This window comes from Drosophila yakuba, chromosome 2L (genome assembly GCF_016746365.2).
Source record: "Drosophila yakuba strain Tai18E2 chromosome 2L, Prin_Dyak_Tai18E2_2.1, whole genome shotgun sequence".
In the NCBI taxonomy this organism is placed as follows: domain Eukaryota; kingdom Metazoa; phylum Arthropoda; class Insecta; order Diptera; family Drosophilidae; genus Drosophila; species Drosophila yakuba.
This window is the reverse complement of record NC_052527.2, coordinates 2,030,717-2,041,843: the sequence shown is the minus strand read 5'-3', so window position 1 is coordinate 2,041,843 and position 11,127 is coordinate 2,030,717. Positions and strand designations below refer to the sequence as shown.

At 42.6% G+C, this 11,127-nt stretch overlaps 3 protein-coding genes across 3 annotated transcripts; 1 reads left to right on the top strand and 2 right to left on the bottom strand.

Moving 5' to 3' along the window:
- Positions 1-3,836: 3,836 nt before the first annotated feature.
- LOC6526483 lies at positions 3,837-4,324 on the top strand. Its single transcript, XM_002087564.3, has 2 exons — positions 3,837-3,942; positions 4,003-4,324. Exons 1-2 carry the CDS (start codon positions 3,883-3,885, stop codon positions 4,294-4,296), a joined length of 354 nt encoding a protein of 117 aa, XP_002087600.2. The 5' UTR covers positions 3,837-3,882; the 3' UTR covers positions 4,297-4,324.
- A 2,920-nt stretch (positions 4,325-7,244) lies between these two features.
- Positions 7,245-7,948, bottom strand: LOC6526482 (NPC intracellular cholesterol transporter 2 homolog a). Its single transcript, XM_002087563.4, has one exon. The coding sequence runs from the start codon at positions 7,802-7,804 to the stop codon at positions 7,358-7,360; it is 447 nt and encodes a 148-aa protein (XP_002087599.1). The 5' UTR covers positions 7,805-7,948; the 3' UTR covers positions 7,245-7,357.
- A 495-nt stretch (positions 7,949-8,443) lies between these two features.
- LOC6526480 lies at positions 8,444-10,763 on the bottom strand. Its single transcript, XM_002087561.2, has 2 exons — positions 10,110-10,763; positions 8,444-9,424 (listed from the first exon to the last, which is right to left on the bottom strand). Exons 1-2 carry the CDS (start codon positions 10,746-10,748, stop codon positions 8,597-8,599), a joined length of 1,467 nt encoding a protein of 488 aa, XP_002087597.2. The 5' UTR covers positions 10,749-10,763; the 3' UTR covers positions 8,444-8,596.
- Between the last annotated feature and the right edge of the window lie 364 nt (positions 10,764-11,127).

Below are 11,127 nucleotides of genomic sequence, written 5' to 3'. Positions count from 1 at the left end.
GCTCCGAACGTAGCAAGATGTCAGTTGCACTTGCACTTGCAGTTGCACTTGCAATCGTTTCATTATTTATTGTTGTTTTTACTTCGACGGACTCGTCTTTTACCGGGCAATTAATGGGATTTCTCATATGCATATACATATAAATCTACTTATACACATACATATGCATATGGGTAATGTGCGGTGGGTGGCGCAAAAGCAGCAAACATTATTACCTGGCCAGCGCGTCCCTCAGCCACTGTGTGTCCGTAATCGTTTCGGTTTATTTTAATTAAAATTTACAATTAATACTTAATGAGTCGGGCGAGTGACATCAGCAGCAGCAGCAGCAACTGCAACTGCAGCAACATCAAATTGAATTTCCCGTGCAGCATCGTTGTGTGAGTGGCATGTGGCAGCAGCATCACCATCACCATCACCATCACCATCGCCATCAGCCAATGTGCATGATAATTTCGGAAAAGTAATTTCCACCCACACCGAGCCCAGATTGCTTGTTTGTTTGTTTGTGTGTGTGTGCAAACAGGTATTTAAACAAATACATCCGAAGATAACTTACCTTTCTATCAATAATGGAGTTTGTCGGCTTATTTGATTCGTTGAAATGTCCATTCGATGTGGCTGCAAGACGCACAATGAAAGTGTGAAAGTCGTTGACAGTTTCCTAGCCCCATACAATATGCATGCTCAAATTGTCCGAATTGGTTGACCGAGTTGAAAAATATATGTGGATAATTGAGATGGAAAATTGTGGAAAATTAGCATGTCAAAGACAGGTGTTGGACAAAACTTTTCCTCAGTCTGTTGTCACAGACGATAAACAGCATGTGTTTTAATAAAATATACAAAGGATTGTTCCTTTCACAAGCACTTCAACTTGCCCGTATTGCTAACCCCAAAAGGATACTTTCATGGCAAATTATTTATGCTGCTTCCATTTCGGTAATCCAATCGCAGTCGGGCTCTCTATAATTTGTACGATAAACTTTCCGGCTCGATTTAATCCCCCAGAGCTTAGTAAAACACACATGAGCCGAACTTTTCTAATTACCATTTGCTAACCATTGGCGAACCTACGGCCAAGTTTTGGTTAAGTAAAGAGCCATTGGCAAAGTTATGAACAAATCATTAGGCTGTCAATTTTGTGTAGTTTGCCGATAGGTGTAATAAATGAATGGATCATGAGAAATGCATGCCCAGGCAAATGAGAGCGGGATAAATTTGAAATTGATTGCCGGGACTTCTGCCTGATTGAAGTTAAATCTTTGCTGTGGTAACTCAATATTAGCCCCATTGAAAAGTTATGAACATTTTAGGTTCAAACTTCGTCCTACAAAATTTCACATTCCCGGCTGAATCTGTGCTTAGTGTTTGGCAAAGTAAAAATTCGGAAAAGCTCTAAACTTTGTCTGCTATTTTTTCGTTTTGGGCAATTAAATGGGAATTTCTGTTTTCATTTTCCCCCCATTCAAATTGATGACAGATGCGAGTGCTAGATATGTGCTGGCCTCTTCTGAAAGCCTAAATGGGTCAGAATCGACGTCGTCCTTTTTCCTTTTTCTGCGTTACCATTGACATATGCAGGCTACTGTGAAACAGCGTTTTCCACTACTACGAGTATTTTCCGCACTTCAGTGTCATTGTCTCTGTTCCTGCCGACTGTATATTTTGACATAGAAAACTTTTGCACCTTGTAACGACTTTTTAAGTGCCACCACTCGCGTTTTGCACAGCTAAAAAAAATCACACAGAGCGCAAACAAAGGTTGAAATGTGGAGCAAAATGAATATGTAAATCTAGGACTCTTTGGTGTTGGCATCACAGCGAAATGAAACAAAAATAGGCGAAAGCGTTGCGAATGAAAATAAATGTGAATATTTATGTGATTTATATGGAAGGACGCTTCCACTGGAGCTCTGAAATCTCGCGGGGCAGTGAAATGTGGTTGGCAACGGGGGGTTAAGTTTCAAGGGTTGGATTTAATGGAAATTTGCATATGCGTGTCGGTGAGTCTAGCTATCTTTCCAGACCTTGTCTGTCTAGACAAATGAGTGAAGCTCTTAAAAAATATATTTTCATATCCTAACCTGTTCAGCCACATTGACAATGTATCGCAGCACATTTTAATTGCTTTCGGTTGCCAGAAAGGGGAAGAGGAAATCAATAGGAGCCGCAAATAAACATTGAATACAGCACAGCATTATGCGCTTATTTACTGAAACCATTGTGCTATTCATTTTACCTCATTTGGCATTTTGGCATTACGCATACGCCGCATGGACCAAAGCATATTAATTGAACAACTCTTCGGGCGGCCATTCGCCCCCACCCAATGCCATTTTTACTTTGTTATGTCTATTTGTGTTCATGGTTTTTGGGACGCAACGGCCTTTTGTATCATTCCCTCATTATGCAAATGGCTGTGCTCTAAGTGCACTAAATATTGCGCATACGCCGCGTGTGTCAATAGGAGGGCAGCCAAAAATTCATTCGGCCCATTTGTATGTGCTTAATTCAATATTTAAATTTTCGGCACAAAGTTTAAATGCAGTTTGACTTCCCACTTAGTATGCGTGGCGGAAACAGTTCGAAAAATCGGATATGTTAATGAGTAGTGCGTTTCCCTTACAGGCGAAGCCTGTTCAAACAACTTTATCATTAAAGCGCTGAAATGGGAGAGCAGTATATCTTTTGCCCTGGCTGCTGTGCAATGCGGCTTCCATATCATGTTCATTATAATTACCCAAACGCAAAGGCAAGTACTTCGTATCAATGAACTCTGAAAACTCGTTTAAATCGATGCAGTAAGACTGTCACTTAATCACTCAATCATCAAACATTCTATAAAACGCAACATGATCATTAGCATCACAATAGCAGAGTAAGCTATTAACATTCAAAAACCAGTAAACCCGTGCATTTCAATGCAGAATCTTTAGGTTTGTGCTCGAGGCTCTAGGGAGCAAGCCTTTGTTTGTCGAAAAATTAATTTAAAATTAATTTGTTTTTAATCGCGCTCATTGCGGCGACATGGCTGCCGTTCCAGGATAATTTCCACATGTGGGCAAACAAATGAAAACGCATTAAAAATGTAGAGGTAATCACGATGCTAATGACGTCGGCGGACAAAAGACGGACAAGCAACGGACATGCAACGGACAATGGAGCTGCAGTTCTGTTGCGGGGCAGGGAGTGAACAAATTAAGCTATCTGTTTCGCCATTTGATTAATTGCAATGCAATGCAATTTCAATTTTTTGCCAGCGCCATCCTTTGCCATCCTTTGTGCCCTCATGTCCTGCCATATCATAACTGTCAGCGTCAGGACTGCAGATTGTTCCTGTTGCTATTTTTTTTCGCGATTCAGCTGACAGCGGTACAAGAAAAAATCCGCTGAAGAATTGACAGCTCGTGGCAAACTCGTGGCCCATGCCCGGCTACAGTTTTTGGCCATTTGGCTGTAGTTATGGCATTCAATGTGTTTCCATGCTGTTAACAACGAATGCCAGCCATATGCAAATAATTAAGATAGCTGCAGCTACCTCTGACAGCAAATGGGATTTATTTTAAATGCAAAAACCGCAGCGGGAGCACAAAAAATGAGCAACTGTTAAAAGTAACAAGGGATTAAAAGTGCTGCGGAGCTGGAAAGCCATTAAAAGTAGCTGCGTGCCACTTTGATCACTATGGTACTGTATATTAAAATTTTAAGACTTTTTATTACACCATTAGAAATGGATTGTATTGGTATTTGGCACTGGGGTTGTGTTACCTATGCATTATTGAGAGCAACCCGTTAATAATCCTTAACTAGCGTGAATAATGATTAAATATAAGGTGCAGCTGCGATATCTGCAAGCTGCAATCCAAAAGTATCTACAAAATGAAGTTGTTGCTGGCGGCTGTTCTGCTGCTTGGCGTCTCAGTTTTGTGCAGTAAGGAGGTATCTATCTATAACAGCTATACGAAAACGAGTAGATTCCAAATATTGCCATATTTGCAGCCCAACGAAATTAAAATTGCGAACGAGTGTGCCATGGATAACCATGTTCATAGGAAGGTGGCGCTGGACCTTATAAGGAACTACCATTTGAAAAAGAAAACTCACAATATCAAGTGCTTCGTAAACTGCATCTTCGAGCGAACCCACATATTGGAGAAAGTGAAGGAGAAACATGCAAAAGAAAAGCACGACTGCGATTCCATCGAAGATGCTGATAAGTGCGTAGAATCCTTCGAAAAATTCCGATGCTTCGTTAATATTGAGATGAAAGTGAGAAGGAGCAAAAGATTTTAACAATAAACGAACTTCAATTGTACGACAAGATGAGCGTTTCTAAATTTCCCTAATTGGGGCATCCAATCAGTTTAAAGCATTATGTCCTGGTATAATATACACAATATACCACTAATTATTACGGTCATAATTCAGCAACGACATGTGCCACAAACAATGCTCAAACTTTAACAATTAATCAAGCAATTTTGCCCACGCGAATTTAAAGTTTAGAGTACACTAAAAGCACTTCAGAGTGCGAACGGCGAAAAATATAATGAAAACATAATGAAAACGAAAATAAACACAAAGTTGGCCGGACTGTCAGCGGCAGATGGGGCGACACTAGCAGCCCCCACAGTCCCCCCTTAAAGTGGGGCCTCGTAATTAACGGAATTAAATGCCGCAGAGTCCTGCAAGAAACTCGCTTTGTGCAGTGAACAAAAAATGACATGGCCAGAGCCGGAATTCTGGAATTTATTTACAACGGCAAACCGCATGGCAGCGAAAATTGTTCATATAACATTAACATTCGATTGGGGGCGGAAGTTGCATTTTGCTCTTAAATGCAGCGAGTGCAGGAATGTTTTCATCCTTATTTTTATTTTTACTTGTATTTCCCTCTTCATTTTCATTTTCATTTTTGTCCACAGACAAAGAGAGATCTCCGCACATGCTGCTATTTATGCAAGAAATTCTGTGCAGACACAGCGGCTTACAAGGGGGCGGATTTTGTGGGGAGGGGGCGTGGCATGGCATGGCGCCTGGTGGGTTAACTCATACGATATGCGGCCAGAAGCAGAGATATGCAGGAATGCACGGAAAATAAAATTAAACAATGCCCATGTCCGCCCAGCCACATGACCCACTTAAATAATAACATTTTAATGCCGAACCAGCAAATCACGAGAAAAGTGCTTCAGTTCTTTAAAGCGTACAGAAAACATTTTGATTTTAATAGCATTTAGATGCATCCTTTTATACGTTAGTTACAAATAGTTACATATTTACAGGACTCCCCATTTTTCTATAAACATCTTTTCTGGCAGGATAGTGCTGTTTTTTCTAGTGTACCCACATCCGCCTACATTTCTTTTCATTTCCCATTTTTATTTCCCCTGGCCACCACACCCATCTCCATCTCCATCCCAATCCCCATCCCCATCCCCACTCCACCGCCCACTTTTGCATGCAGCGTTGTGTCAAGTTTTTAAACGTCAGCTGCGTCTGCAGATGGGTTAAGAGGACGGGCGGCGTTCTACGGGTTAAGAGGATGGACTCGGGGGCTTGGCCCACATTCCTTTGCAGTTTCGGACTGCCGTGCTTTATGCGGATTCATATGTAAATCAAGTGAGAACATCGCAGCCAGCGGACTCCCTCCTCGCAGAGCTGACTTCCAGAAGCCCTAACCGGAAGGTGAAAGCTAAAGTCACTGCCTGGGATTGGGAAATACAAGTAAGTGTGCATAGCTCATAAAAGTCTGATCAACTGCGAGGTTTTCATAAAATCGGTGCTATTATCACGGCTTAAAGGGGATAACAATGGAACTGGTATTATTTTAGCAGCTCCATATCATATATATATCATATCATACTAAGGAACTTGCACCAAAAGCACGAAGTTATACAGGGATAGTTATGCAAACAAGTCGGATCAAACTGCCTTTAAGACCACAATAAATGAACTCTGGAAAGGAAACCCAAATCCGAACACCGAATCACAGGCGGAATTGCATTTCGAGCGATTCGTGGCGCAAAGTGAATGTAATAAAGCGATTTCTTTGCTTAAATATACCGGTGCTAGCGCACTGCGGATAATTCTATCTGATGCACCACCCACCTTTCCCCACCCCAACCCGCTTTTCCAACCCGCCCCTCGCATTATTTGCATATGGCCATATGGCCCGGGAGTTCCAGTGTGTGAGTGAGTGTGTTTTGGCTGAAAAAGGAATGGAAATTGAGAAAACGAAATGGAAAGCTCTGCTGCAGTTGATTTGTGTTTTTACTTGCCTTCAGCTGCTACCACCCACCACCACCCACCAACGCCCACCACCACCCAGCGCCTATTTCTGCGATGTTTCAGTTGTTTTTGGCGTCTTATCAGGCTATTCTTTGTTCGCAAGAACGGAGAACAGAAAACGAGAATGCGATTCCGAGTGCGAACTTTATAAAGCGTAATCGAAACCGAAACCAAAACACTGACGAGCATTGTTTTCGATTCCGATAGAGCAGCTGGCTCATTATCATTATCATCGCCACGTCGGTGAGGAGTCTACCCTGGAGCTGGGATATCAATGTACTATAGTTGCTACTGCCACAGTGAGTGAAAGGAGGGCGAGAAGATAAGCCATGGGGTCAAGTTTCAGGATTGCAAGAGTATCCCATGGCCATCTCGCCATTTCCCAAACAAGGCAACCCATCAAGGCGCTCAGTTCATATGAGTATGAATTCCAACTTCTGAGTCACATATGAAACTTGAGTATATGATATCACTGTTTCGTTCGCCTTAATAAACTGGTATGCCAACTGGTATGTTTCGCTCAGTGCAGTGAAATTAACCCACTGATATCAACACATCGTAGACACAAAGAAGCCAGCAGATTATTCACTTTTTACGTTCGAGGGTCGATTGAATTGTTTGTCGTGGCACCAAGCATTTCTTTACTTTTCCGCCTTCTCCTCATTCTCAGCAAAGCGGAAGAGGCAATCAAAGCGAATAAAAGGAAATGACAATAAAAATGCCTACAAAAAGATCATATCAAATTTGATTACAAAAGGAGAGAAAATTCTGAACTTGAGGCTTCCGCTCACAGATTGCAGATCATTTTGCAGATTAGTCATTCCACATGATAGCTACAACTGTAATAAAAGTAATATTAGCTCAGAGAAGCCTGCTTAGTTTGGTACCTGTCACATAAAATGCTTTGATTACTAATATTTTCAGTAACGCTTGGTTTCAAAACTACTGGCTTAAGTGTAAATTTATTTATTTTAAATTAGATTACAATGGAGAGGGAAAACCGGACTGCTCAGCGCGCTCTCCTCAGTATTTCGAGGTTAATTTAGAGGTGGGCCATCGCTGCCTACTGAATCTTAGCGGGAATCTCGACGCAGATGATGTCCGCTCCGTCCTGGTCCTGCAGCTCCCACTTGACGAGCACGGACACCTTGGGGTAGGATCTCAGCACCGGCAGGGTGGCCGTGTATCGGTACGACTCGCCCTTCTCCAGCGGGCACTTCAGGCCGCTGGCCACACAGGCATCGGGATTGGCCAGCGGGAAGGGCATCTCGATGCCCAGGACCTTGCCGTGCACCACCGTCTTCACCGCCGTCGCCTCCTCGGCCAGAGCAAAGTCAATGGAGAAGCTGACGGTGGTGTTCCTCTTGAGGATGCACTCCGCCTTGGTGGTGTCGCAGCCCTCGATGCCCACCCGGGTGAACTTGCCCGTCTTGGATCCGCAATCGCTAAACTCCAGGGCACCCGCGAAGGCCACCAGTGCAGCACAGGCAATTACCGCGTACCTCAGCATTTTCCTCCACTTAATTGAATTACAAGGTAAGCGTAAGCGTAAGCGTATCAGGTGGCTCTTCTTCCGCTCGCTCGTCTTCCGCCTCTTTCTGCCTCTTCACAGCGCTACGAATCTACTGAATCTGGAGAGAGCCCGAAGACAACTGAAAGCTTTCTAATGAACGCCAAACAGCTGCGCGCGGCGACTCAGAAGGAAAAGCTTTCTCCGCCGACTAACGGGGGTGCGGCGAACTATCGATTGGCAGGCATATATACCTTACATACTTGGAGAAATTGTTTTCGTATTTAAAAATATACAAGATATGTTATTAACCAAAAAATATTACTTTGCTAATATATTTTTTTTTTGAAAGGAATAGTTCAAAATTTTTCTTTATGTTGTTAATCAATTTGGGCCGAAATCGTTCAATGCCTTCTGAACAAAACCCGTCGAAAAAAATGGAAACTTATAGTATGGTACAAAGAGCCTAGATTACATTTAATAGCCGTTTAGGAATATTTAAGAGGTTAGGATGAAAAACGAGTAGGCAGATGAGTGTGGTGGATTCTCTTCAGACTTATAATCTGAATATACGCAAACAACTGCACCCTTTTCCCTGTGCGCTTAAGTACTACCCGCCAAAATAAATACGAGGTGATCTTATTTTATATTTTATATAATTAATTATATTTTAATCAATCCAACCCAATAAGAAAGTGTTTGCACGAAAACAGTTCTTACTCTCTGCAGTCAAATTTGCACAGCATTTGACAAATAATTATGTAAGCTATTTACCTATTATCTTTATATTTATTAAACCGTGTCCAACTGACAAATGAAGGAAATGGCATGATCGCATTTCCCATCATACATGCGTGAATTGAACAGGACAACGCAGTGCTGATTGCCACCAAAGTTGTTGGGTTCTCCTGATTGCCACTTCATAAACGATACTTCATTTCCGGCGACCGTCACGAATTCGTCCTCACTATTTCGATGGTAACCCAACCAGAATACGGTATATTTCTCGACGATTCTTGCGACGGCTTCAAACTCGTCTTCGTTTCGGAAGGCTGCTAGGTGACCGCCCTTTTCGCGACAGGTTTCCTCGGCATCAGTCCAGATTTTCCCCTCATTATATACTATGGAAAAGTATCTGGATCCAATCTTCTGGAACCCAGGCGGCACTGTAACTGGCATGCTCTGCAAGGTGGATTCAAGTCTGCTCGCGGTGGATGTTAGATTCCCCGCAAGGACATTCCACAGCTCCCGAACATCCAGATAGTAGTGATTCAAAAGCTCCTTCTGCTCGGTTTGAGAATCCGCAATAAGCTTCACCATTGCCTCCTTCTGCTCAGCCTGAGATTCCGCTATGATCTTCACTATTGCCTCTTGGCTGTGCTCCTGTTGCCCGGATTTGGCGTTCTGATCGTACAGTGGATGCAATGCTGCCAGGCAGGAGTCGCTACATTGCTTAGGCGCATCGCTCAGTACAGCAAAGGACTCGTTGGTGGAGTGGGACACTCCGAAAAGGATGCAGGATGCAACGACGAGGCACAAAAAATAGATACGCAGCCCACACATGTTGCGAAAAACTGAACTGACACATTTTTGCCGAATTTCGGGTTTATTTATACGGAGCTCAACGAATTATGTACATACATTAAAGAAATTCAATTGCTTAGTTATGTAAATGCAGACAAATAATTGACCAGAGCACTGGTATATTTTTATACCCGTTACTCGTAGAGTAAAGGGGTATACTAGATTCGTTAAAAAGTATGTTACAGGCAGAAGGAAGCGTTTTCGACCATATAAAGTATATATATTCTTGAGCCAGTGGAATATATATACCAGTGAGCAAATGGGTCATCATCTTTCCGCTGCGTCTATAGCTCTGGAGTCTGCATGCTCAGTCTCAACTTTGTAGCTTTTATAGGTCCTGATCTCGACGTTTATACGGACGCACAAACGGACGGACATGGACAGATCGACATCTGCAAAGCCTCGATCCTGGTCAGTATCGCCTTCGTTTTGTTAGCTTGCAGAATACTAGAAGTCCCCTCGTTCTGTATTCAATGTACTTTTGCATATTTTGTATATCCGCAAACAACGAACACTAAACGCTCTCCAGTGCGCGCTTAAGTACTACCCGCCAAAATAAGTACGAGGTTATCTTATTTGAATATTGCTTGAAATGGCATGCATTTCATTAGTTCTATCAATTCAACCCAATAAGAGTGTGCTCGCACAAAAACAGTTCTTTTGACACATAATTATGTATAGGTATATGCATACGTACATAAGTTGTTTATCTTTATTAAACCGTGTCCAGCTGGCAAATGAAGTGATTGGCATGATCGCATTGCGTATCAAGCATGCGTAATAGGCTCAGGGCAACGCAGTTCTGATCGCCACCGAAGTTGTTGGGTTGTCCTAAATGCCACTTAATATACGATCCTTTATTTCCGGTGGCCGTCACGAATTCGTCCTCACTATTTCGATGGCCACCCAGCCAGTACGTGGAAAGTAGAAAGACTTCACTCCTGACGGCATGAAACTCGGCTATGTTTCGGAAGGATGCTAGGTGGCCGCCCTTTTCGCGACAGGTTTCCTCGGCATCAGTCCAGGATTTCCTCTTATTCTCTTCTATGAGAAAGTATCTGGATCCAATCTTCTGGAACCCAGGCGGCACTGTATCTTTTGGTTTTATCTCTGGCCTGCTCTGCAAAGTGGATTCAAGTCTCCTCGCGGGGGCAGTTTGATTCGACGCAAGGATATTAAACAGCTCCCGAACATTCCGACAGTGGTTATACAGTGGCTGCAATGCTGCCATGCAGAAGGCACTACATTGCTGAGGCGCATCGCTCAGGACACAAACGGACTCGCTGGTGGAGTGGGACCCTCCGAAATGGATGCAGAATGCAACGACGAGGCACAAAGAACCGATATGCAGGCGAAACATGTTGCGTAGAACTCAACTGACACATTTTCGCCGAATTTCAGTCTTATTTATACGGAGCTCATCAAATTATGTACATGCATTAAAGAAATGCAATTGCTTAGTTATGTAAATGCAGACAAATAATTGACCAGAGCACTGGAATATATTTTTAATTTTTAAATTATTCTATATAAAACAAGAGAGAACGCTATAGTTGGGTTTCCCGACTATCAGATACCTGTTACTCAGGTAATAGAAACAGGTAGCGAAGCACTTATACTGAAAAATGGTTTTAAAACGGAAGCCATTCCCGAGCTACAAATGTTTATTTACATTCCCCCTTACATTTCCATATATATGTATATGTAATATGAAAAGTGATTTTTGAATAGTTTTTATT

Coding starts and splice junctions, on each gene's coding strand:
- LOC6526482 (XM_002087563.4), bottom strand. CDS start 7,804: ATGCTGAGGTACGCGGTAATTGCCTGTGCTGCACTGGTGGCCTTCGCG.
- LOC6526483 (XM_002087564.3), top strand. CDS start 3,883: ATGAAGTTGTTGCTGGCGGCTGTTCTGCTGCTTGGCGTCTCAGTTTTG. Junction 3,943..4,002: donor CAGTTTTGTGCAGTAAGGAG/GTATCTATCTAT, acceptor CCATATTTGCAG/CCCAACGAAATTAAAATTGC.
- LOC6526480 (XM_002087561.2), bottom strand. CDS start 10,748: ATGTTTCGCCTGCATATCGGTTCTTTGTGCCTCGTCGTTGCATTCTGC. Junction 9,425..10,109: donor TCATTTGCCAGCTGGACACG/GTTTAATAAAGA, acceptor TAATTCGTTGAG/CTCCGTATAAATAAACCCGA.